Source organism: Melopsittacus undulatus, unplaced genomic scaffold (genome assembly GCF_012275295.1).
Source record: "Melopsittacus undulatus isolate bMelUnd1 unplaced genomic scaffold, bMelUnd1.mat.Z mat_scaffold_544_arrow_ctg1, whole genome shotgun sequence".
Classification (NCBI taxonomy): domain Eukaryota; kingdom Metazoa; phylum Chordata; class Aves; order Psittaciformes; family Psittaculidae; genus Melopsittacus; species Melopsittacus undulatus.
Window position 1 is genome coordinate 22500 of NW_022994408.1, and position 26384 is coordinate 48883.

Consider the following 26384-nt stretch of genomic DNA (forward strand, 5'->3'; position numbering starts at 1 on the left):
CCTGACCCCGCCCCCCCCCCCATCGGCCCCCCCTCCACCCACCCCCCCCCTTCCCCCGCCCCAACCCCCCCCTCCCCCCCCCCAGCACCGTGGACGCAGGGGCCCTAAAACCCCCCCCCCCCCTTGCCCCCCACTTGTGGGGCTGCCCCCCAAGTGCGCAAGGCCAAGAGCAAAGGGCCCCACATCTGCTCCCTGTGCTCCAAGGAGTTCAAGAACGGATACAACCTCCGGCGCCACCAAGCGACCCACAGCGGGGCCGGCCCCAGACCCACGCGCGGGCCCCATAGCGCCGGCCCCACACGTATGCCCACTATGGTGCCCATCACCTTACTGGGGCTCAGTGGGGATGGGGTCGAGTCGATGTCATCCCCATCGATGACGCCATCGACGACGTCATCGATGACGTCTATGACGTCATCGATGACGTCGTCGATGACGTCATCGCAAGGGGTGAAGAGGGTCAGGAAGAGCCACGCGTGTGACATGTGTGGGAAGGGATTTAGGGACGTCTATCACCTGAAGCGACACCAGTTATCCCATTCCGACGAGAAGCCGCACCAGTGCCCAGTGTGCCAGCAGCGCTTCAAGCGCAAGGACCGCATGAGCTCCCATGTGCGATCCCATGACGGCTCCGTGCAGAAGCCCTATGGGTGCAGCCACTGTGGGAAGAGCTTCTCCAGGTGGGATATGGGGCATTGGGGTCAATGGGATCGTTGGTTGGTCAATGGGAGTCAATGGGAGTCAATGGCAGTCAATGGAAGTCAATGGGAGTCAGTGGGGTCGTAGGTTGGTCAATAGTGTCAATGGAAGTCAATGGGAGTCAATAGGGTCATTGGTTGGTCAATGGTGTCAATGGGAGTCAATGGGAGTCAATAGGGTCATTGGTTGGTCAATGGGAGTCAATGGGGTCATTGGTTGGTCAATGGTGTCAATGGAAGTCAATGGGAGTCAATAGGGTCATTGGTTGGTCAATGGTGTCAATGGAAGTCAATGGGAGTCAATAGGGTCATTGGTTGGTCAATGGGAGTCAATGGGGTCATTGGTTGGTCAATGGTGTCAATGGAAGTCAATGGGAGTCAATGGGGATCAGTGGAAGTCAATGGGAGTCAATGGGAGTCAATGGCAGTCAATGGGAGTCAATGGCAGTCAATGGGAGTCAATGGCAGTCAATGGGGATCAATGGAAGTCAATGGGAGTCAATGGGAGTCAATGGGAGTCAATGGCAGTCAATGGAAGTCAATGGCAGTCAATGGGGATCAATGGGAGTCAATGGCAGTCAATGGAGCAGCACTAGTGCCCAGTGTGCCAGCAGCGCTTCAAGCGCAAGGACCGCATGAGCTCCCATGTGCGATCCCATGACGGCTCCGTGCAGAAGCCCTATGGGTGCAGCCACTGTGGGAAGAGCTTCTCCAGGTGGGATATGGGGTATAGGGGGGGTTTGGGGTCAATGGGAGTCAGTGGGAGTCAATGGGAGTCAATGGCAGTCAATGGAAGTCAATGGGAGTCAATGGAAGTTAATGGGAGTCAATGGGGTCAACGGTTGGTCAATGGTGTCAATGGAAGTCAATAGGGTCGTTAGTTGGTCAATGGTGTCATTGGTTGGTCAATGGGAGTCAATGGGAGTCAATAGGGTCATTGGTTGGTCAGTGGTGTCAATGGAAGTCAATAGGAGTCAATAGGGTCATTGGTTGGTCAATGGTGTCAATGGAAGTAAAGGGAGTCAATGGAAGTCAATGGGAGTCAATGGAAGTCAATGGGTGTCAATGGGAGTCAATGGGAGTCAATGGGAGTCAATGGGGATCAATGGGAGTCAATGGGGATCAATGGCAGTCAATGGGGATCAATGGCAGTCAATGGGAGTCAATGGGGATCAATGGCAGTCAATGGGAGTCAATGGAAGTCAATGGGAGTCAATGGAAGTCAATGGGTGTCAATGGGAGTCAATGGCAGTCAATGGGCGTCAATGGGAATCAATGGAGGTCAATGGGAATCAATGGGAGTCAATGGGAGTCAATGGCAGTCAATGGGGATCAATGGGAGTCAATGGGGATCAATAGGAGTCAATGGAAGTCAATGGGAGTCAATGGCAGTCAATGGAAGTCAATGGCAGTCAATGGGGATCAATGGGAGTCAATGGCAGTCAATGGAGCAGCACCAGTGCCCAGTGTGCCAGCAGCGCTTCAAGCGCAAGGACCGCATGAGCTCCCATGTGCGATCCCATGACGGCTCCGTGCAGAAGCCCTATGGGTGCAGCCACTGTGGGAAGAGCTTCTCCAGGTGGGATATGGGGTATAGGGGGGGTTTGGGGTCAATGGGAGTCAGTGGGAGTCAATGGGAGTCAATGGGAGTCAATGGAAGTCAATGGGGATCAATGGGAGTCAATGGTGTCAATGGAAGTCAATAGGAGTCATTGGGGTCATTGGTTGGTCAATGGTGTCAATGGGGATCAATGGGTATCAATGGAAGTCAATGGGAGTCAATGGGAATCAATGGGAGTCAATGGGAGTCAATGGAAGTCAATGGGAGTCAATGGGAGTCAATGGCAGTCAATGGGGATCAATGGAAGTCAATGGGAGTCAATGGAAGTCAATGCAAGTCAATGGGAATCAATGGGAGTCAATGGAAGTCAATGGGGATCAATGGGAGTCAATGGCAGTCAATGGGGATCAATGGGAGTCAATGGCAGTCAATGGCAGTCAATGGCAGTCAATGGGAGTCAATGGGAGTCAATGGCAGTCAATGGGGATCAATGGGAGTCAATGGCAGTCAATGGCAGTCAATGGCAGTCAATGGGAATCAATGGGGATCAATGGCAGTCAATGGGAGTCAATGGGGATCAATGGGAGTCAATGGCAGTCAATGGAAGTCAATGGAAGTCAATGGGAGTCAATAGGCTCGTCGGTTGGTCAATGGTGTCGATGGGAGTCAATGGGGTCAATGGTTGGTCAATGGTGTCAATGGAAGTCAATGGGAGTCAGTAGGGTCATTGGTTGGTCAATGGTGTCAATGGAAGTCAATGGAAGTCAATGGGAGTCAATGGAAGTCAATGGAAGTCAATGGGAGTCAATGGGAATGGCAGTCAATGGGAGTCAATGGGGATCAATGGGAGTCAATGGAAGTCAATGGGAGTCAATGGGAGTCAATGGGGTCGTTGGTTGGTCAATGGTGTCAATGGAAGTCAATGGGAATCAATGGGGTCAATGGTGTCAGTGGAAGTCAATAGGAGTCAATAGGGTCAATAGTTGTTCAATGGTGTCGTTGGTTGGTCAATGGGAGTCAATGGGGTCAATGGTGTCAATGGGAGTCAATGGATGTCAATGGAAGTCAATGGAAGTCAATGGGTGTCAATGGCAGTCAATGGGAGTCAATGGGAGTCAATAGGGTCAATGGTTGTTCAATGGTGTCGTTGGTTGGTCAATGGGAGTCAGTGGGGTCAATGGTTGGTCAATAATGTCAATGGAAGTCAATGGGAGTCAGTAGGGTCATTGGTTGGTCAATGGGAGTCAAATGGGGTCAATGGTGTCAATGGAAGTCAGTAGTAGTCAATGGCGTCAATGGTTGTTCAATGGGGTCATTGGAAGTCAATGGGGGTCAATGGGGTCATTGGTCGGTCAATGGTGTCAATGGAAGTCAATGGGAGTCAAAGGGGTCAATGGTGTCAATGGAAGTCAATAGGAGTCAATAGGGTCATTGGTTGGTCAATGGGAGTCCAATGGGGTCAATGGTGTCAATGGAATTCAGTAGTAGTCAATGGCGTCAATGGTTGGTCAATGGTGTCAGTGGAAGTCAATGGGGGTCAATGGGAGTCAGTGGTATCAATGGGAGCCATTGGGAGTCAGAAGGGTCATTGGTTGATCAATGGGGTCAATGGTTGGTCAGTGGTGTCAATGGGGGTCAGTGGGGTCTTTGGTTGGTCAATGGGTGTCAGTGGAAGTCAGTGGGAGTCAATAAGGTCGTTGGTTGGTCAATGGTGTCAATGGAAGTCAATGGGGTCAATGGAAGTCAATGGGATCAATGGGAGTCAATGGGATCAATGGAAGTCAATGGGATCAATGGAAGTCAATGGGATCAATGGGAATCAATGGGAGTCAATGGGATCAATGGGAGTCAATGGGATCAATGGAAGTCAATGGGATCAATGGGAGTCAATGGGATCAATGGAAGTCAATGGGATCAATGGAAGTCAATGGGATCAATGGGAATCAATGGGAGTCAATGGGATCAATGGGAGTCAATGGGATCAATGGGACTCAATGGCATCAATGGGACTCAATGGTGCCATTGGGGTCAATGGAGCCACTGATTGGTCAGGACTGGCTGTGACGTCACCATGTGCCCATGACGTCACTGTGACCAGCCTGAGACCATCATGGTGGTGATGACATCACCACGTTGTCGATGACGTCATCACGGCCGCCATGTTTGTTCCCCCCCCCCCAGACCCGACCACCTCAACAGCCACGTGAGGCAGGTTCACTCCACGGAGAGACCCTTCAAGTGTGAGGTGAGACCCATAGAGACCCATAGAGACCTATAGAGACCTATAGAGACGTATAGAGACCTATAGAGACCTATAGAGACCCATAGAGACCTATAGAGACCTATAGAGACCTATAGAGACCTATAGAGACCTATAGAGACCTATAGGAACACATAGGGACCCATAGAGACCCATAGAGACACATAGAGACACATAGAGACACATGGAGACACATAGGGACCCATAGAGACCCATAGAGACACATAGAGACCTATAGAGACCCATAGAGACCCATAGAGACACATAGAGACCTATAGAGACCCATAGAGACCTATAGGAACACATAGGGACCCATAGAGACCCATAGAGACACATAGAGACCTATAGAGACCCATAGAGATCCATAGAGACACATAGAGACACATAGAGACCATAGAGACACATAGAGACACATAGAGACCCATAGAGACACATAGAGACCTATAGGAACACATAGGGACCCATAGAGACCCATAGAGACACATAGAGACCTATAGAGACCCATAGAGACCCATAGAGACACATAGAGACCTATAGAGACCCATAGAGACCCATAGAGACACATAGAGACACATAGAGACCCATAGAGACCCATAGAGACACATAGAGACACATAGAGACCCATAGAGACACATAGAGACACATAGAGACCATAGAGACCCATAGAGACCCATAGAGACACATAGAGACCCATAGAGACACATAGAGACCCATAGAGACACATAGAGACCCATAGAGACCCATAGAGACACATAGAGACCATAGAGACCCATAGAGACCCATAGAGACACATAGAGACCCATAGAGACACATAGAGACCCATAGAGACCCATAGAGACACATAGAGACACATAGAGACCCATAGAGACCCATACCCAGCCCCATAGTGCCCCATAGACCCCTCATTGACCCCCATAGCCCCTCCCCCTCTAAGCCCCTCCCCTCTCAGCCCCTCCCCCTCTAATCCCCATAGCGCCCCATAACCCAGGTACATAGTCCCCCATATCCCCCATACCAAGCCTCATAGTGCCCCATAACCTAGCCCCATAACCCAAACCCATAGGCCCCATAGAGCTCCCCTATAGCCACATAGCCCCCATACCCCCCATATCCCCCAAAAGACCCCATAACCCATCCCCATAGTGCCCCATACCCAGCCCCATAGTGCCCCATAACGCAGCCCCACAAGACCCCATAGCCCCATAACCCATCCCCATAGCTCCCCATATCCAGCCCCATAGCCCCCATAGCCCCATACTCACCCCATAGACCCCTCATTGACCCCCATAGCCCCTCCCATCTAAGCCCCTCCCCTCTAAGCCCCTCCCCTCTAAGCCCCTCCCCCTTAGCCCCTCCCCCTCTAAGCCCCTCCCCTCTAAGCCCCTCCCCCTCTAAGCCCCATAGCGCCCCATAAGCCAAGTACATAGTCCTCCATATCCCCCTTACCAAGCCTCATAGTGCCCCATAACCTAGCCCCATAACCCAGCCCCATAGGCCCCATACAGCTCCCCAATAGCCACATAGCCCCCATATCCCCATAGCGCCCAAAAGACCCCATAACCCATCCCCATAGCTCCCCATACCCAGCCCCATAGTGCCCCATACCCAGCCCCATAGTGCCTCATAACGCAGCCCCACAGGACCCCATAGCCCCATAACCCATCCCCATAGCCCCCCATACCCAGCCACATAGTGCCCCATATCCAGCCCCATAGTGCCCCATACCCAGCCCCATAGTGCCCCATACCACAGCCCCACAGGACCCCATAGCCCCATAACTCATCCCCATAGCTCCCCATATCCAGCCCCATAGCCCCCCATAGACCCCTCATTGACCCCCATAGCCCCTCCCCCTCTAAGCCCCTCCCCCCATAGCCCCTCCCCCTCTGAGCCCCTCCCCCCTTAGCCCCGCCCCCTCTCATCCCCTCCCCCCCCAGCTCTGCTCTGCTGCCTTCGCCACCCGGGACCGGCTCCGGGCTCACTCATTACGTCACGCGGGGGGCGGGGCCAAGGCCGCAGGCCACGCCCAGCCCCGCCCCCAGCCACGCCCCCAGCCCCGCCCACCGGCCAACTGCGGCCTCTGCGACAAAGGTGGGCGGGGCCAGTGGGGGCTATGGGGGCTATGGGGCTGGGTTATGGGGCTGGGTTATGGGACTGGGTTATGGGGGCTATGGGGCTGGGTTATGGGGCTGGGTTATGGGGCTGGGCTATGGGGCTGGGTTATGGGGGATATGGGGCTGGGTAATGGGGCTGGGTTATGGGGGGCTATGGGGCTGGGTTATGGGGGGCTATGGGGCTGGGTTATGGGGGGATATGGGGGAGCTCTGCGGCACTTTTAGGGGGCTATGGGGGTCTATGGGGGGCTATGGGGGGTCTATGGTAGGTCTATGGGGATCTATTAGGGTTCTATGGGGATATATGGGGGGCATATGGGGGGTCTATGGGGGGTATGGGGGGGTCTATGGGTGTCTATGGGGCACCTATAGGGCCCTATGGGTTTCTATGGAGCATTCTGGGGGGGTCACTTATGGGTCACAGTTCAGTGACTCCATCCCCCCCCCCAGGTGCAGGGGGTGAATCCTGCCCCATGGCAGCCCCAGGGCCTCCCCCCCCAGCTGTGGCTGTGCTGCCTATGGAGGGAGCCCCACAGCCCTGGTGAGGGGCTGCTCCTGCCCCATGGATCTATGGGGCACCCCATAGACAACAATGGGTATGGGGAGAGCCCCATAGCAACGCTCAGCCCCATAGATCTATGGGGTGCCCGATAGTGAAGGAGATCCCCAATGGATCTATGGGGCGCCCCATAGAGCACAATGGGTATGGGGAGAGCCCCATAGCAATGCTCAGCCCCATAGATCTATGGGGCGCTCAATAGTGAAGGAGACCAGCAATGGATCTATGGGGCACCCCATAGAGCCCAATGGCTATGGGAAGAGCCCCATAGCAATGCTCAGCCCCATAGATCTATGGGGCATCCGACGGTGAAGGAGACCAGCAATGGATCTATGGGGTGCCCCATAGAGCCCAATGGCTACGGGGAGAGCCCCATAGCAACGCTCAGCCCCATAGATCTATGGGGCGCCCAATAGTGAAGGAGACCCCCAATGGATCTATGGGGCGCCCCATAGAGCCCAATGGCTGTGGGTAGAGCCCCATAGCAATGCTCAGCCCCATAGATCTATGGGGCACCTGATAGTGAAGGAGACCCCCAATGGATCTATGGGGTGACCCATAGCGAAGGAGACTCCCTATAGGTCCATAGGGTGCCCCATAGCGCCACAGAGACCCAGAGATATGGAGACAGCCCCATATCAACAATGAGCCCCATAGATCTATGGGGCACCCCACAGCAACACTGAGCCCAATGGAGATGGATGGTGCCCCATAGCAACAACGAGCCCCATAGATCTGTGGGGCACCCCAAAGTGAAGGAGACCCCAATGGATATGGGTAGAAACCCATAGCAACACTGAGCCCTATAGTTCTATGGGGCGCCCTATAGTGAAGGAGACCCCAATAGATATGGGGAGAGCCCCATAGCAACGACGAGCCCCATAGATTTGTGGGGCACCCCATAGTGAAGGAGATCCCAATGGATCCATGGGGCTGCCCCATAGATAAGAACACCCCAATGAATCTATGGGGCTGCCCCATAGATAAGAAGACCCCAATGGATCTATGGGGCTGCCCCATAGATAAGAAGACCCAATTGGATCTATGGGGCAGCCCCATAACAAAGAAGACCCAATGGATCTATGGGGCTGCCCCATAGATAAGAACACCCCAATGAATCTATGGGGCTGCCCCATAGCAAAGAAGACCCCAATGAATCTATGGGGCAGCCCCATAGATAAGAAGACCCCAATGGATCTATGGGGCAGCCCCACATCCCCCTCCCCCTCCCAGCCCCTCCCCCCCCGTGTGTTCGTGGCCCCTCCCCCCTCGGCTGGGGGCGGGGTCGGGTTTTTTACCGCGCGCCAATGGGGGGGGGGGAGGGGCAGCGACGACCAATAAACGATCGGCGCCTCCATTGGCTCCGCCCACTGGGGGAGGGGCCAATCAGAGCGGAGGGGCGGGGCCGAGGGGAAGCCACGCCCACTCCCATAGGGATGAATGGGGACGGGTTAAGCCACGCCCCCTCCCATAGGGATGAATGGGGAGGCCCCTGCGGGGGGGGGGGGGGGGGGAGGAGGAGGAGCCAATCAGAGCAAAGGGGCGTGGCCGAGGGGAAGCCACGCTCCCTCCCATAGGGATGAATGGGGGGAGGGAGGAGCCAATCAGAGCAGAGGGGCGTGGCTTCCCCTAGGCCATTGGGATGAATGGGGACGGGTTAAGCCCCGCCCCCTCCCATAGGGATGAATGGGGACAGGGAGGCCCCTGCGGGGGGGGAGGGGGAGGAGCCAATCAGAGCAGAGGGGCGTGGCCGAGGTTAAGCCACGTCCCCTCCCATAGGGATGAATGGGCACGGGGAGGCCCCTGCGGAGGGAGGGGGCGTGGCCAGCGCTGTGACGTCATTGCCCCGCCCACCCCAACGCGTCCAGATTGAGGCTGTTTTGAGCCAAAATGGGGCGGTTTTGACACAAAAAAAGGGAATTTTCGGCCAAATCTGGGTGATTTGTGCTGGAAAAGGGGAATTTTGCTCCAAATTCGATGGTTTTGCCCCAAATTTGGGGTTGTTCTGCAAAATTTCTAAGTTTTGGTTTAAAAATGCTCATTTTTGGCCCAAAATCAATGTTTTTCACCCCAAATCGTTGGGTTTTGCCCCAAAAATATGAGGTTTTGACTGGAAATTGTGGTTTTAACCAAAAATGAACAGTTTTTACCCAGAAAATCCCATTTTCCTCTCAATTTGTGCTGTTTTTCCCTAAAAAACACTTTTTTACCCCAAAATTGTTTTTTCCCCTTTATATTTTAAAGAGTTTTCTCTAATTCAAGTTTTACCCAAAACCAGGAGGTTTTACCCCAAAATTCTCCATTTTTTACCCCAAAATAGCATTTTTACCCCTAACTTCTCATTTTTAACCCCAAAATCATCATTTTCTTACCAAAAAAACAGTTTTGAACCAAATTTTGGCCTTTTTTCCCCAAAATCTTCTTTTTTCTTCCAAATTTGTCCATTTTTCACCCCAAAACATCATTTTTCCCAAAAAAACACCGATTTTCACCCAAAAATTGCATCATTTCACCCCAAATTGCAGTTTTTCACCCATTTTTGCCCCAAATCCTCGGATTTCACCCCAAAATTGGGGTTTTTCCGCCATTTTCTCATAAAATCCCATTTTTTCCCCAAAATCCTCTGGTTTGACCCCAAAATTCCAAACTTCCCCCCAAAGTTCCCATTTTTCCCAAAAATCACAATTTTGACCCAAAATCTCATTTTTCACCTCAAAATTTTATTTTTTCGCCCCAAACTGAGATTTTTTGACAAAAATGTCGATTTTTGCCCCCAAATTTGTAATTTTTTCCCAAAAAACGCGTTTTTCACCCCGATTTTTCCCAAATTCTCTGGTTTTTGACCCAAATCTTCGTCTTTCTCAGCTCCATTCAGTGGCAATGGGGGTCACATGGGGTCAGTGGAGGTCACGTGGGGTTGAGGTCACGTGGGGTCAGGGAGGGGTCACATGAGGCTATGGTGTTCCATGGGGGTAAGCAGGGGTCACGTGGGGTCAGTCAAGGTCACGTGGGGGTCACTGGAGTACATACAGGGTCACATGATGGGGGTCATGGGGTCACATAGAGGACAATGAGGGTCACTGGAGGTCACAGAGGGGTCAGTGGGGAGGTCACATGACATCATACTGGGTTATGGGGGGTCACTTGAGGTTATGGGGGTCATTGAGGTCACAGGTGTCATGGGAGGGGGCCACACAAGGTCACATGGGGTCATGGGGGGTCACATGGGGTCACGGGAGGGGGGTCATGCAAGGTTACATGGGGTCAAAGGAGGGGGGTCATGGGGGTCAATGGGTTCACACATGGGTCAAAGGGGGGTCATGTGACATCATGGGGGTGGGTCGGTCACTCAGGGTCACATGAAGGGGGTCAAACCAGGTCACATGGGGGTCACATGGTGTCTATGGGGTCACACAGGGGTAAAGGGTTGGGGTCATGCAAGGTCACATGGGGCCAATGGGGTTAGAGGAGGGGGTTCTATGGGGTCACACAGGGGTCACGACCAGGTCACATGGTGTCAAGAGGGTCACACAGAGGCCACATGGAGGGGGTCATGGGGGGTCACAGGAGAGGGTTATATGGGGTCACATGGGGGTCACAGGAAGGGGTCACGTGACACAATGGGGAGGTCACTGTCACACACACGGGGTCAGCCCAGGGCACTGCAGAGGTCACATGGGGGGGTGGGAGGAGGTCACATGTCAGGGGTGTGGGTCACATGTCATACATGTGGGTCACATGTCCGGGTCAGTGATCATGTGATTCTGCTGTCACTCAGGGATGTCGATCATAAGTTCATCGTCGCCATTGAGGCCGTTGTCGTTGTGGTCACATGTCAAAGGTTCCGGTCACATGTCAGGTGTTTGAATCACGTGTCCGATGTGCAGGTCACATGACGTTGACGTCACTCAGGGATGTCAATCACGAGCTCATCATCACCATCTCCATTGTGGTCACGTGTCAGGTGTGTGGGTCACATGTCAGGAGTTCCAGTCACATGTCAGAGGTGCAGGTCACATGTCAGGTGTGTGGGTCACATGTAAAGGTGTGGGTCACGTGTCCAACATGTGGGTCACATGTCTCAGGTTCCGGTCACATGTCAGTGATCACATGACGCAGCTGTCACTCCGGGATGTCAATCATGAGCTCATCGTCCCCATCACCATTGTGGTCACGTGTCAGGTGTGTGGGTCACATGTCTCAGGTTCAGGTCACATGTCTCAGGTTCACGTCACATGTCTCAGGTTCCAGTCACATGTCTCAGGTTCCGGTCACATGTCAGAGGTGTTGGTCACATGTCTCAGGTTCCAGTCACATGTCAGACGTGCAGGTCACATGTCCGGGTCGGTGCTCACATGACGCAGCCGTCACTCCGGGATGTCAATCACCAGCTCATCATCTCCGTCTCCATCATCTCCGCTCCCCTCCCCCTCCCCCTCCCCCTCCTCACTCAGCAGCCTCCTTGGGACCGTGCTGGGCACGGGGGGAGGGGCCGGGGGCGGGGCCAGCGCCGGAGGGGGGAGGGGCCCCAGCGGGGGGGGCGGGGCCGGAGGTAGCTGTGGGGGAACAGCCAATGGGGAGCAAGGAACAGGCAGGAACACACCCAACCCCCATTAACCCTCTAAGCCCCTCCCCCTCTAAACCCCACCCACTTTAAGCCCCACCCCTCTAAGCCACTCCCCCTCATTAACCCCTCCCCTCTAAGCCCCACCCCCCCTTAAGCCCCTCCCCTTGTTAAGCCCCTCCCCCTCTAAGCCCCTCCCCCTCCAAACACCTCCCCCCTGAGCCCCACCCCTCAAAGCCCCTCCCCCCTCATTAACCCCTCCCCCTAAGCCCATCCCCTCTAAGCCCCACCCCCCTTTAAGCCCCTCCCCTTGTTAAGCCCCTCCCCCTCTAAGCCCGGCCCCTTCAAACCCCTCCCCTCTAAGCCCCTCCCTCTTTAAGCCACGCCCCTTGTTAAGCCCCGCCCCCGGGTTAAGCCCCCCCTAAGCCCCTCCCCCTCCAAACACCTCCCTCCCCGCCCCACCCCTCTAAGCCCCGCCCCCTTTAAGGCCCCCCTTCAACCCCCACCCCTCTAAGCTCCTCCCCCCTCTAAGCCCCTCCCCGTTTAAGCCCCTCCCCCTCGTTAACCCCTCCCCCTCAAAGCCCCTCCCCTTCATTAAGCCCCGCCCACTCTAAACCCCACCCCCACTTTAAGCCCCACCCCTCAAAGCCCCGCCCCCCTCGTTAAGCCCCTCCCCTTTCAATCCCCACCCATTTAAGCCCCTCCCCCTCACCTGCAGCCTCCTGGCCCCCCCCTTATGCCTCCGGGTGGGGGCGGGGCAGGGGGCGGGGCAGGGGGCGGGGCCATCCGCAGCCATGTACTGGGGGGGGAAGGGGCTGTAGGGGGGGGAGGAGAGCTGGGGGGGGAGGGGAGGGGTCAGGTGAGGTCACGCCCCCTCCTGACCACGCCCCCTCCTCACAGAGGGAGCCAATGGGAGGAGGGGGGAGGGGCACTTACCATGTATGGAGCCAATGGGAGGGAGGGGGGAGGGGAGGGAGGGGGCGTGGCCCTCTTCCTGTGGGGGAGGGGACAGAGGTGAGGCGCCATGTTGGAGGCCGCCATCTTGGTTGGGCAGCCATATTGAAGCAATGGGGGCAGCCATATTGACCCAATGATGGCGGCCATATGACCCAATGGGGGTGGCCATATTGACCCAATGGGGGCAGCCATGTTGACCCAATGATGGCGGCCATATGACCCAATGGGGGCAGCTATATTGACCCAATGGAGCAGCCATATTGAACCAATGGGGGCAGCCATATTGCCTTGAAGGAGGCAGCCATATTGAGTCAATGGAAGCCGCCATCTTGGCTCCTGGAGGCCGCCATCTTACCTCTTGGCTGGGGGAGGCTCCGCCCCCTTGGGCCCCTCCCCATCACTGTTGTCCGATGATGCTGTGGCCTCGGAGTCTATGGGGGGATGAAAAGGGGGAGTCCATAGGGGTCTATAGGGATCTATGGGGGTCTATGGGGTCCATAGGGGTCTATAGGGATCTATGGGGGTCTATGGGGTCCATAGGGGTCTATGGGGGTCTATGGGGTCCATAGGGGTCTATGGGGGTCTATGGGGTCCATAGGGGTCTATGAGGGTCTATGGGGTCCATAGGGGTCTATGGGGTCCATAGGGGTCTATAGGGATCTATGGGGGTCTATGGGGTCCATAGGGGTCTATGGGGGTCTATGGGGTCCATAGGGGTCTATGGGGGTCTATGGGGTCCATAGGGGTCTATGAGGGTCTATGGGGTCCATAGGGGTCTATGGGGTCCATAGGGGTCTATAGGGATCTATGGGGGGCTCCATAGGGGTCTCTGGGGCAGCCCCATTGGTACCTGAGGAGTCGTCATCCACGTTCTCGTACTGCAGGAGCCGGTCCAGTAAGTAACTGGGGGGGAGAAGGGGGAGTTAGGGTTATATGGGGCTCTATGGGTATCAATGGGGCACTATGGGGTCTCTATAGGTCTCTATGTGTCTCTATGTGTCTCTATGGTCTCTATGTGTCTCTATGGGTCTCTATGGGTCTCTATGTGTCTCTATGTGTCTCTATGTGTCTCTATGGTCTCTATGTGTCTCTATGGTCTCTATGGTCTCTATGTGTCTCTATGGGTCTCTATGGGTCTCTATGTGTCTCTATGTGTCTCTATGTGTCTCTATGGTCTCTATGTGTCTCTATGGTCTCTATGGTCTCTATGTGTCTCTATGGTTACCTCTTGTCACGTGACACCCTCAGCAGTCTCCTCTGTGCTCGGCGCAGCTCCTCCTGGAAACATTCCTGCTCCTGGGGGGAATGCAAAGGATTGTGGGTACAGAGCCCATAGAGACCCATAGTGACCCATTGATCCCCATTGACCCCCATAGACCCCCTTTAACCCTCCATAGACCCCCCATAGGCACCCATAGACCCCATAGACCCCTATATACACCCCATTGATCCCCTTTAACTCCTTATAGACCCCCATAGACCCCCTTTGACCCCCCATAGACCCCCTTTGACCCCCCATAGACCCCCTTTAACCCCCATAGACCCCCTTTAAACCCCCATAGACCCCCTTTAACCCCCCATAGACCCCTATAGACCCCCTTTAACCCCTCATAGACCCGCTTTAAACCCCCATAGACCCCATAGACCCCTATATACACCCCATTGATCCCCTTTAACCCCTCATAGACCCCCATAGACCCCCTTTAAACCCCTCATAGTCCCCCATAGACCCCAATAGACCCCCTTTAATCCCTCATAGACCCCCTTTAAACCCCCATAGACCCCATAGACCCCCTTTAACCCCCCCCAGACCCCCATAGACCCCCTTTAACCCCCCATTGACCCCCATAGACCCCCCATAGACCCCCATAGACCCCTATATACACCCCATAGACCCCCATTGACCCCCATTGACCCCTCACATAGAGCAGCAGCTTCAGCCGCCGCTTCAGGGCCCGGTACCGCCGCTTGTAGGCGCCGCCATCGCCCTCGGCCGCCGCGTTCATTTCCGGCCTCCCCCTTCCTCTCGCCGCTCCCCATTGGCTGGCGCCCCCGCCCACCGCGCTCCCATTGGCTGAGCGCCGCCGCCGGGGCCCGCCCCCTTTCCGCCGTGGATGCGGCGCGCTCATTGGCTGAGAGCACGCAGCGTGATTGGGCGGTGGGGAGCGGGGACACGCCCACTGGTGGCTGAGAGGGGCGGGGCTTGTAGTGGGCGGGGCCAGAGGAAGCCACGCCCCCTACTGCCTTAAAGGGGCTTAATGGGGTTTTTGGGGCTATTTAAGGGGTTTTTGGGTCTTTGGGACCCTCCTTGAACCAAAATCAAGTGAAAACGCCCCAAAAACGCTCCAAGAGTCACATTTTTATTGAGTTTGGGGCATTTTGGGCGGGTTTGAGGCGTTTTGGGGCCATTTCTATGCATTTTGGGTCATTTTCAGCCGTTTTCGGGTCGTTTTTACCCATTTTCAGTCCTTTTTGAGCCATTTTTGAGCCATTTTGAGCCATTTTCGCTCTGTTTTTACCCATTTTTGGGTCATTTTAAGCTGTTTCAGGTCCGTTTTTAGCCATTTTGGGTCCGTTTTGGTGCATTTTGGGTCCATTTCCAGCCATTTTTGGGCTGATTTTAGCCATTTTTGAGTTGTTTCAATGCATTTTTGGGTCATTTCTCGCCATTTTTGGGTCCATTTCCATTCATTTTGGGTCCATTTCATCCATTTTCAGTCCATTTTTAGCTATTTTGGGTCTGGTTTTAGCCATTTTTGCTCTGGTTTTGTCTATTTTCGGGTCATTTTTACCCATTTTCAGTCCGTTTTTAGCCATTTTTGGGTCGTTTTTACCCATTTTTGGGTAATTTTCAGCCATTTTGGGTCCATTTCCATTCATTTTGAGTGTGTTTCCATTCATTTGCGGTCCATTTTTAGCCATTTTCGGTCCGTTTTTCCCCATTTTTGGGTCCGTTTTTCCGTATTTTCAGCCCATTTTTACCCATTTTCAGTCCGTTTTTAGCCATTTTCGGGTCGTTTTTGACGATTTCTGTGTCATTTTCCCCCATTTTTGGGTCATTTTTAGCCATTTTCAGGTTCTTCTTGATGATTTTTGGGTCCTTTTTAGCCATTTTGGTGTCATTCTTGACGATTTTTGTGTCATTTTCAACGATTTTGGGTCATTTTCAATGATTTTTGCCTCATTTTCAACGATTTTCAGCTCATTTTCAGCTATTTTTGTCTCATTCTTAACGATTTTTGGGTCATTTTTCCCAATTTTTGGTCATTTTCAACGATTTTTGGCTCATTTTCAATGATTCTTGGGTCATTTTCTCCCATTTTTGGGTCATTTTTAACGATTTTTGGTCATTTTCCTCCATTTTTGGTAGTTTTCAACGATTTTTGGGTCATTCTTAACGATTTTTGGGTCATTTTCATCCATTTTTGGCTCATTTTGGACGATTTTTGGCCCATTTTCGAGAATTCTGGGGTCATTTTCAACGATTTTTGTGTCGTTCTTGACGATTTTTGGGTCATTTTCAACGATTTTCGCCTCATTTTGTCGGATTTCGGCTCATTTTCACCCGTTTCCCTCACGCCTTCCTGTGCCTTGGGGGCTCAGGGAACAGGTCCCTGCCTGTCCTCAGGATCTGCTCCTCCAGCCGCCGGTGCCGCTGCAGGTCAGACAGGACCTTCTCCAGCCGCGCCTCGCGCCGGCGACCGTGGGACCCAGAGCCTATGGAAACAACCCGGTTTTAACCAAAACCGCGTGATTTTGGGCAATTCTGGGTCATTTTATGTGGTTTTGGTGATTTTAGGTATTTTCGGCAAATTTGGGTGGTTTTAGGGGGTTTTGGGTGATTTTAGGGGGGTGCAGATCTGACAGCACCTCCTCCAGCCGCGCCTCGCGCCGGCGACCGTGAGAGCCGGAGCCTATGGAAATAACCCAGTTTTAACCAAATCCGCGCGATTTTGGGCAAGTTTGGGCGGAAATGGGGGGTTTTGGGGATTTTTGGTAATTTTAGGGGTTTTGAACAATTTTAGGTGTTTTGGTCGATTTTAGGGGATTTTGGGTAATTTTAGGCAGTTTTGGGTGATTTTAGGGATTTTGGGCAATTTTGGGCAGTTTTAGTGATTTTGGGCAATTTTAGCTGCTTTTGGTAATTTTACTTATTTTGGCCAATTTTAGGTGGTTTTGGTGATTTTAGGCAATTTTGGGCAGTTTTAAGGGGTTTTGATGATTTTGGGTAATTTTAGGTGGTTTAGGGTAATCTTGGAGGGTTTTCACTAATCTTAGGTGTTTTGGGTGATTTTAGGTAGTTTCGGCAATTTTACATATTTTGGGCAATTTCTGGTGTTTTGGGTGATTTTAGGAGGTTTTGGGTCATTTTAAGTGGTTTTAGTGATTTTAGGTATTTTGGGCAATTTTGGGCAGGTTTGGGTGGTTTTGGTGCTTTCAGGGGGTTCAGGACCCACAGCACCTTCTCCAGCTGCGCTGGTGCCTGTGGGAGCCGGAACCTGCCAAAGCAACCCGATTTTAACCAAATCCGCATGGGTTTGGGCAAGTTTGGGCGGAAATAGGGGGTTTTGGGGAGTTTCGGTAAATTTAGGTGTTTTGGGTCATTTTAGGGCTTTTGGTCGATTTTAGGGGGTTTTGGGTAATTTTTGGTGTTTTAAGTAATTTGAAGCAATTTTGGGTGATTTTACATATTTTCGGTAATTTTAAGTGTTTTGGATGATTTTAGGGGATTTTGGGCAATTTTGGGCAATTTTAAGTATTTTGGGCCATTCTAGGTAGTTTCAGACAATTTTAAGTGTCTTGGGTAATTTCACGTGTTTTCGGTGATTTTACGTATTTTGCCCGATTTTAGGTGGTTTTCATTATTTTAGGCATTTTTTGGCAATTTTGGGCAATTTCAGGTGGTTTTGGTGATTTTAGGTATTTTTAGCAATTTTGGGCAATTTTAGGAGGTTTTGGGTAATTTTACGTGTTTTGGGTCATTTTAAACTATTTTGGTGATTTTAGGTATTTTGGGCAATTTTAAGTAATTTTGGGTAATTTTAGGCGTTTTGGGGCATTTTAGGGTATTTTAGGTGAGTTCAGGGGTTTTTGGCTGATTTTAGCTGTTTTTGGTCATTTTAGGTATTTTGGCTGACTTTAGGGGATTTTGGGCAATTTTGGGCAGTTTAGGGCAATTCTAGGTGTTCTGGGCAATTATAACTATTTTGGGCAATTTTAGCTGCTTTCAAGCAATTTTAAGTGTTTTGGGTAATTTTATGTGTTTTGGGTGATTTTAGGTATTTTGGCAATTTTAGGTGGTTTTGGTGATTTTACATATTTTGGGCAATTTTGGGTGTTTTTAGGGGTTTTGGTGATTTTAGGAGGTTTTGGCTAAATTTAAGTGTTTTGGGTGATTTTAGGCAGTTTTGGGGCAGTTTGAGGCATTTTTTGGATGGTTTTGGGGAGATTTTAGGCATTTTTAAGGTGATTTTAGCCAACTTTTGGGGCATTTTTAGGCCTTTTTGCGCAAAATTTAGGTGTTTGGGAGTATTATGGGGTGTTTTGGGTTTTTTTGCGGGGGTTTGGTTGGTTTTGGGCTGGTTTTTGGGGCAGTTTTGAGATTTTTGGGGTGTTTTGTGGGTTTCTGGGGGGTTTTGTGGTGCTTTTGGTGTTGTTTGGGTGTTTTTGCATGTTTTGAGGGGTTTTGGTGTGTTTTTGGAGTATTTTGGGGTATTTTGGTGTGTTTTTGGTGTATTTAGTGTGTTTTTGGTGTATTTAGTGTGTTTTTGGTGTATTTAGTGTGTTTTGGTGTGTTTTTGGGTGTATTTTATGTGTTTTTGGTGTATTTAGTGTGTTTTTGGGTGCTCAGCACTCACCGGGTGCTCTGGGTCTGTCAATCAGAGCAGGTTTTGGGGGTGTGGGGTCATCGTCGAAGTCAAACTCAGTGGGGGGAGGAGGCCTGAGGGGGGAGCCCAGAATGAGACCCCAATAACCCCCATAGACCCCAATACACTCCCATAGGAACCTCATATCCCCCCCACACACCCCCCATATACTCCCATATCCCCCCCATATACCCCCATACACCCCAATACACTCCCATAACAGCCCCATAGAAACCCCACAGACCCCATATCCCCCCCACATCCCCCCATATACCCCCATACCCCCCCATAGTCCCCAACACACCCCCATATCCCCCCCATAGAACCCCATATCCCCCCTATCCCCCCCATATCCCCCCCACAGACTTCAATATCCCCCCATATCCCCCCATAGACGACAATATCCCCCCCTATATCCCCCAAAATCACCCCATATCCCCCCATAGACCCCAATACATCCCCATAGGCACCCATAGAAACCCCACAGACCCCATATCCCCCCCATATCCCCCCTATACCCCCCATAGACCCCCACATCCCCCCCATATCCCCCAATACACTCCCATAGGCACCCATAGGAACCCCATAGACTCCCATAGACCCCCAATACACCCCCATAGGCACCCATAGGAACCCCATAGACCCCGATATCCCCCCAATAGACCCCAATACACCCCCATATCCCCCCATAGAAGCCCCATATACCCCCATAACCCCCATAGACCCCAATAGACCCCCATAGGCACCCATAGGAACCCCATATACCCCCATAGACCCCAATACACCCCATATCCCCCCCATAGAGCCCCATATCCCCCCCATATCCCCCCATAGACACCAATACACCCCCATAGGCACCCATAGGAACCCCATAACCCCCCATAGAAGCCCCATACCCCCCCCATAGGCCCCAATACACCCCCCTAGACCCCAATACACCCCCATAGCCACCCATAGGAACCCCATAACCCCCCATAGAAGCCCCATACCCCCCCCATAGGCCCCAATACACCCCCCTAGACCCCAATACACCCCCATAGCCACCCATAGGAACCCCATAGACTCCCATATCCCCCCATACACCCCCATACCCCCCCATATACGCCCATACCCCCCCATATCCGCCCCATATCCCACTTCTCCTCCTCCTCCCCCTCGCTCTGGGGCTGCCCCACAGGCCCCTCCTCCTCCTCGCTGTCCGGCTCCGGCGTGGGCAGGCGGCGGGGGCGGGGCCGGAGGCGGAGCGAGGGCAAGGCCACGCCCCCTGGGCCCGAAACCACGCCCCCCGTGCTGGAAGCCACGCCCCCCGCGGCTGAAGCGGCGCTCCCATTGGCCGAGGCCACGCCCCCGGGGGTGGAGGCCACGCCCCCCGCGGCCGAGGCCACGCCCCCCGGGTTGGAGGCCACGCCCCCCGCCAGCAGCTCATAGAGGCGGCGGATGTCGGCGGGGGGGGGCAGCCACCCCCCGGGGGGTTCCCCTTCGTCATCACTGCACGGGACCTCCCAGCAGGCATTGCGGGGGGGGGAGGGGGAGGGGGGGACAGGGGAGGGGGGGTGGGGGGAGGGGGAGAGGGAGGGGGGGTCCATGGGGCTGGGGGAGAGAGAGGGGGGGTTGGTATAGGGATGTATAGAGACATATAGAGACACATAGAGACCCCATAGAGACAACATAGAGACCTATAGAGACCCCATAGAGACACATAGAGACACATAGAGACACATAAAGACCCATAGAGACCCCATAGAGACCCATAGAGACCCTATAGACCCCCATAGAGCCCCATAGACCCCCATAGATCCCCATAGAGCCCCATAGAGACCCCCATAGAGACCCCATAGACCCCCATAGACCCCCATAGAGCCCCATAGACCCCCATAGAGCCCCATAGATCCCCATAGACCCCCATAGAGCCCCATAGACCCCCATAGACCCCCCATAGATCCCCATAGACCCCCATAGATCCCCATAGATCCCCATAGAGACCCCATAGACCCCCATAGATGCCCATAGAGCCTCATAGAGCCCCATAGACCCCCATAGACCCCCATAGAGCCCCATAGACCCCCATAGACCCCCATAGATCCCCATAGAGCCCCATAGACCCCCATAGACCCCCATAGATCCCCATAGAGCCCCATAGAGCCCCATAGACCCCCATAGATCCCCATAGATCCCCATAGATCCCCATAGAGCCCCACAGATCCCCATAGAGCCCCATAGACCCCCATAGACCCCCATAGATCCCCATAGACCCCCATAGACCCCCATAGATCCCCATAGAGCCCCATAGAGCCCCATAGACCCCCATAGATCCCCATAGATCCCCATAGACCCCATAGACCCCATAGATCCCCATAGATCCCCATAGATCCCCATAGACCCCATAGATCCCCATAGATCCCCATAGATCCCCGTAGACCCCATAGATCCTCATAGATCCCCATAGACCCCATAGATCCCCATAGATCCCCATAGATCCCCATAGACCCCATAGACCCCATAGATCCCCATAGATCCCCATAGACCCCATAGACCCCATAGACCCCATAGACCCCATAGACCCCCATAGATCCCAGTTCACGTCCCTACCTCTGTTGCTGTCGCTTTAACACCTCCCGTTCCCCTCAGCCGCCGCCGCCATCTTGAGCCGGGTCCCTCTGTGGAGCCGCGGCTGCGCATGCGCAGATGGGGACCTACGGGCAGGGTTGCCATGGAGACGGCGAGCTCTTAAAGGGGCAATGCGTAAAGTGGGGACCACCTGAAGGGTTTAATTAATTAGTTAGCTCATTATTAATTAATTAGCTCATTAGCATGGCTGCCATTAGGTTGGTAATTAAGGGGGATGCGCACGGGTCAGATTGGGGCCTCTTACCCTCGCCCATTCATCCCTTTAAACCTTCCATCGCCGCTTTAAGGGATGACGGGTCCACCTCTGTGCCGCTTTAAGAAGCGGTGGTTGGGGGGGGACCAGGTCTCATTGCCGCTTTAAGACGCGGCAGTCCCGCCCCCCGCCGCCGCTGATTGGCTCTGGTGGTGCCACAGGCGTAGAACGAGCCAATCAGGAGCAGGAGTGGGAGCGGAGCGGTCCTAAAGCCCGGTCCTAAGGATTCCCCATCCACCCATTGGGGCCAATGGAACCCGTTATAGGGCTCAAATTGGGTGGAATTGCTGCGATTTTGGGTCAATTGAAGGAATATCCATCAATATCCATCAGTATCCATCAGTATCCATCAATATCCATCAATATCCATCAATATCCATCAGTATCCATCAGTATCCATCAATATCCATCAATATCCATCAATATCCATCAATATCCATCAGTATCCATCAATATCCATCAGTATCCATCAGTATCCATCAATATCCATCAGTATCCATCAGTATCCATCAGTATCCATCAATATCCATCAATATCCATCAGTATCCATCAGTATCCATCAATATCCATCAATATCCATCAATATCCATCAGTATCCATCAATATCCATCAATATCCATCAATATCCATCAGTATCCATCAATATCCATCAATATCCATCAGTATCCATCAGTATCCATCAGTATCCATCAATATCCATCAATATCCATCAATATCCATCAGTATCCATCAATATCCATCAATATCCATCAATATCCATCAGTATCCATCAATATCCATCAATATCCATCAATATCCATCAGTATCCATCAGTATCCATCAATATCCATCAATATCCATCAGTATCCATCAGTATCCATCAGTATCCATCAATATCCATCAGTATCCATCAGTATCCATCAGTATCCATCAATATCCATCAATATCCATCAGTATCCATCAGTATCCATCAATATCCATCAATATTGATCACTGGGGGGGGCTGTCAATGGGGGGCGCTCGTGAGTCACGTGGGGCTGCTGTTGATGGGTCAATGGCAGCCAATCAGAGCCAATAAGAGCCAATCAATCCCAATCAAACCCTATCAATCCCTATCGATCCCAGTCACTATCAATCCCATTCACTCCCTATCAATCACTGTCCATCCCAATCAAGACCTATTGATCCCAATCAATCCCAACCAATCCCTATTGATCCCTATTGATCCCTATTGATCCCAATCAATCCCTATTGATCCCTATTGATCCCAATCAATCCCTATTGATCCCAATCAATCCCTATTGATCCCTATCGATCCCAATCAAGCCCTATTGATCCCTATTGATCCCAATCAATCCCTATTGATCCCAATCAATCCCTATTGATCCCTATTGATCCCAATCAATCCCTATTGATCCCAATCAATCCCAATTGATCCCTATTGATCCCAATCAATCCCTATTGATCCCTATTGATCCCAATCAATCCCTATTGATCCCAATCAATCCCAATCAAGCCCTATTGATCCCAATCAATCTCTATCAATCAATATCGATCCCATAGAGCCCCATTGATACAGTTGTGGGTCACTCACGTGCTGTCTCCCCCCTCCCCCCACCATGGACCCGAAGCGGTGGATGCTCATTGGCTGCTCTGGTATCCAAGATGGCCGCTGCTGAGTGTTCATTGGCTGCCATTGACCCCAAGATGGCCGCCGTTCTGCTCCTCTGGCCCCTTCCTGCCTCCTCATTGGCTGATCGTGACCCCAAGATGGCGGCTGCTGCCTCCTCATTGGTCACTGTTGACCCTCCAATGGCTGCTACTGACCCCCTGTGGCCTCCTGGCTCCTCATTGGCTGCCCTTGACCCCCCATTGTCTGCTCCTGGCTCCTCATTGGCTGCCCTTGACCCCCCATTGTCTGCTCCTGGCTCCTCATTGGCTGTCACTGCAGCCCCATTGTCTGCTCCTGGCTCCTCATTGGCTGCTGTTGAACCCCCATTGGCCATCACTGGCTCCTCATTGGCTGTCACTGCAGCCCCCTTTGTGCTCCTGGCTCCTCATTGGCTGCCCTTGAACCCCCATTGTCTGCTCCTGGCTCCTCATTGGCTGTCATTGTGATGCATGGACAGACCCCACAACCAGTTAAAGCTGTACAGTAGGTTCCATTCAGCGCTGAGCTGAATATTCATGAGCTGTTAATGAGGCCTAATTACCATTCATAGATGTTAATGAGCGTTAATCACTAATTAATGAGCACTAATCACCATTAATAGGTGCTAATGGGCTATTAACCTTCAGACCTGGCCTAGGGTTAGTCTGTGCTCAGTCTGCTCCTGCTGCTTATCAATAGGACCCAACACCTGTGCCTTGGTCATGGTCTTAGGTCTTGGTCTTAGGCCCAGTCTGCCTGTCCTGGCTTATCAATAGAACCAATCACCTGCTGTTATCAGTTAGAACCAGCATCAGCTCCTCCCCCCCCAGCAGTGATCGATGCCTTGCCCTGACGGCAATGACAGATACTTAGGCCAGACAACACTTGTGTTTAAGCACAGGAATAACTTTAATCCCTTGTCCAATGTCTGTATTACCTGTACATTGGTTACCTGGATCCCAGCACATATAGGACACACATATGGGCCCTTGTCCCAAGCCCCTCTCCAGGTTTCCTGCAGCCCCTTTAGGCACTGGAGCTGCTCTCAGGTCTCCAGGCTGCCCCAGCCCAGCTCTCAGCCTGGCTCCTATGGGATCTGCCCCAGCCCAGGACCCTGCTCTATAACATGGATCTCACCCATTCACTTGCACTGGCCTCAATAGCAGCTCCATCATCAGAGCCTCTGCCCTCTGCACCCTGGAATAGCTCTGAGTAAACCCTACAGCCCATTCCCTGTGTGATGACAAGCAAAGAAAGAGCTAAGAGAGAAAAAGTAATAATCACTAATTAATGACCCCTAATCACCATTAATAGATGTTAATGGGTTATTAATGAGCGTTAATCACTAATTAATGACCACTAATAACCATTAATAGATGCTAATGGGGTATTAATGAGCGTTAATCACTAATTAATGACCACTAATAACCATTAATAGATGCTAATGGAGTATTAATGAGCGTTAATCACTAATTAATGACCACTAATAACCATTAATAGATGTTAATGGCATAATAATGAGAATCAATCACTACTTAGTGACCTCTAATCATCATAATTAGACATTAATGGGTTATTAATGGGTGTTCACCACTAATTAATGACTCCTAATCACCGTTAATAGATGTTTATGGGATATTAATACATATTAATCACTAATTAGTGACTGCTAATAACAATTAATGGACGCTAACGGGCTATTAATAAGCATTGCTCATTACTTAATGACCGCTAATAACCATTAAGTATCTCTGCGTTTGCCATAAATGGGCTGGTTTTCTTCTGTATTCATAGTGAATTCCTGAGTTGCAGTACTCACTAACACACATAGACCCCCATAGAGCCCTGTAGAGCCCCATAGAGCCCCATAGACCCCCATAGATCCCCATAGACCCCCATAGATCCCCATAGATCCCCATAGACCCCCATAGAGCCCCATAGACCCCCATAGATCCCCATAGAGCCTCATGGTAACTCAAGTGACAGTCTTCACCCCCACAGTAGTAACTTTATTATCCCAGTGGCAAATAAATGGCACTAAAACTCTTCCTGTTGGCTTTTTTCCCAGTTTTTTTGAAGAGTGCATATATGTATTTCCTAAATGTATATATTATATATTATATTGAATATATAATTACCTATAATGTATATTTAAAGAATGATCTTTCTTTTGGAAGGTGTTTTCAGGGTTTTGAAATGCAGAGCAAGTGAGCAATAGGAGCTACTGTGCTTAGGAGGGTTAACCACCTGTAGAAGCAGAGGTTGAGGAAAACTGATTTTCTGCTTTGGGGTTGTAGGTCTGTGGGTTTGTTTCATTTCTGTAGAAGTGAACTGCAAAGGGAAGGCTCTATGGGGATCTATGGGGCTCTATGGGGCTCTATGGGGATCTATGGGGATCTATGGGGCTCTATGGGGATCTATGGGGCTCTATGGGGATCTATGGGGCTCTATGGGGATCTATGGGGATCTATGGGGCTCTATGGGGATCTATGGGGCTCTATGGGGATCTATGGGGCTCTATGGGGCTTATTTCCCTTTGCAGTTCACTTCCTGTGCTTCCGTGAATGAGGGAAACACTGTTTCAGGATGAGTTGTCAGAGGTGTAGCTTGTGGGATGTGCAAATCCTGCTGTGCTGGGCATTGTCCACTGTTGTATGCTGAGTTTCATGGGAGAGTCCAGAGCAGAGCAAGAATATTCTAGCACCTTGAAAACACAACCTGTGGCCAAGCTCATAGAATCATAGAACAGTTAGGGTTGGAAAGGACCTCATCTTGTTCCAAGCCCCCTGCCATGGGCAGGGACACCTCACACTAAACCATATCTCCCAAGGCTTCATCCAGCCTGGCCTTGAACACTACCAGGGATGGAGCATTCACAACCTCCCTGGGCAACCCATTCCAGTGCCTCAGCACCCTCACAATAAAGAATTTCTTCCTTATCTCCAGCCTGAACTTCCCCTGTTTAAGTTTTAACCCATTACCCCTTGTCCTGTCACTGCATTATTCTAGGCCTGTGCCCTAACCAGTGTCCAAAGGGCATCACTCGTGTTTCAACAGGCCCTGTCATCCCTGTGCGGAACGAGACAGGACATCATCTGCTTGTTCCCTAACCCTAACCCATAGCTGATAAAGGAACAGGCTTTGAGACATGATCCTATATGTGGAGCAGAAGGTCAATAGGGTCAATATAAGGTTTCCCTGCTGGTCTTAACCCTCTCTATGATGAACCCCCAATGTCCTGCTGAGCATCACTCAGGACACACCTGCTCTGTGCACAGGGACAGGAACAGCTG

At 51.9% G+C, this 26384-nt stretch overlaps 3 protein-coding genes across 3 annotated transcripts; 1 reads left to right on the forward strand and 2 right to left on the reverse strand.

The window, feature by feature from the left end:
* The first annotated feature begins 424 nt into the window (after positions 1–424).
* Positions 425–8174, forward strand: MAZ (MYC associated zinc finger protein). Its single transcript, XM_034074093.1, has 4 exons — positions 425–680; positions 4441–4504; positions 6457–6610; positions 7084–8174. Exons 1-4 carry the CDS (start codon positions 433–435, stop codon positions 7176–7178), a joined length of 561 nt encoding a protein of 186 aa, XP_033929984.1. The 5' UTR covers positions 425–432; the 3' UTR covers positions 7179–8174.
* A 3385-nt stretch (positions 8175–11559) lies between these two features.
* INO80E (INO80 complex subunit E) lies at positions 11560–14738 on the reverse strand. Its single transcript, XM_034074091.1, has 6 exons — positions 14636–14738; positions 13939–14009; positions 13564–13616; positions 13069–13144; positions 12693–12750; positions 11560–11748 (listed from the first exon to the last, which is right to left on the reverse strand). Exons 1-6 carry the CDS (start codon positions 14717–14719, stop codon positions 11560–11562), a joined length of 531 nt encoding a protein of 176 aa, XP_033929982.1. The 5' UTR covers positions 14720–14738.
* A 314-nt stretch (positions 14739–15052) lies between these two features.
* PAGR1 (PAXIP1 associated glutamate rich protein 1) lies at positions 15053–20100 on the reverse strand (the record flags this gene model as incomplete). Its single annotated transcript, XM_034074092.1, has 3 exons — positions 15053–16430; positions 18572–18654; positions 19718–20100. Coding segments are annotated over 3 exons (609 nt in total), but the record flags the coding sequence as incomplete, so codon positions are not given.
* Positions 20101–26384: the final 6284 nt, after the last annotated feature.

Coding starts and splice junctions, on each gene's coding strand:
- MAZ (XM_034074093.1), top strand. CDS start 433: ATGACGTCATCGCAAGGGGTGAAGAGGGTCAGGAAGAGCCACGCGTGT. Junction 681..4,440: donor TGTGGGAAGAGCTTCTCCAG/GTGGGATATGGG, acceptor CCCCCCCCCCAG/ACCCGACCACCTCAACAGCC. Junction 4,505..6,456: donor AGAGACCCTTCAAGTGTGAG/GTGAGACCCATA, acceptor CTCCCCCCCCAG/CTCTGCTCTGCTGCCTTCGC.
- INO80E (XM_034074091.1), bottom strand. CDS start 14,719: ATGAACGCGGCGGCCGAGGGCGATGGCGGCGCCTACAAGCGGCGGTAC. Junction 13,617..13,938: donor AGGGTGTCACGTGACAAGAG/GTAACCATAGAG, acceptor TCTCCCCCCCAG/TTACTTACTGGACCGGCTCC. Junction 12,751..13,068: donor GAGCCTCCCCCAGCCAAGAG/GTAAGATGGCGG, acceptor CCTCCCCCACAG/GAAGAGGGCCACGCCCCCTC.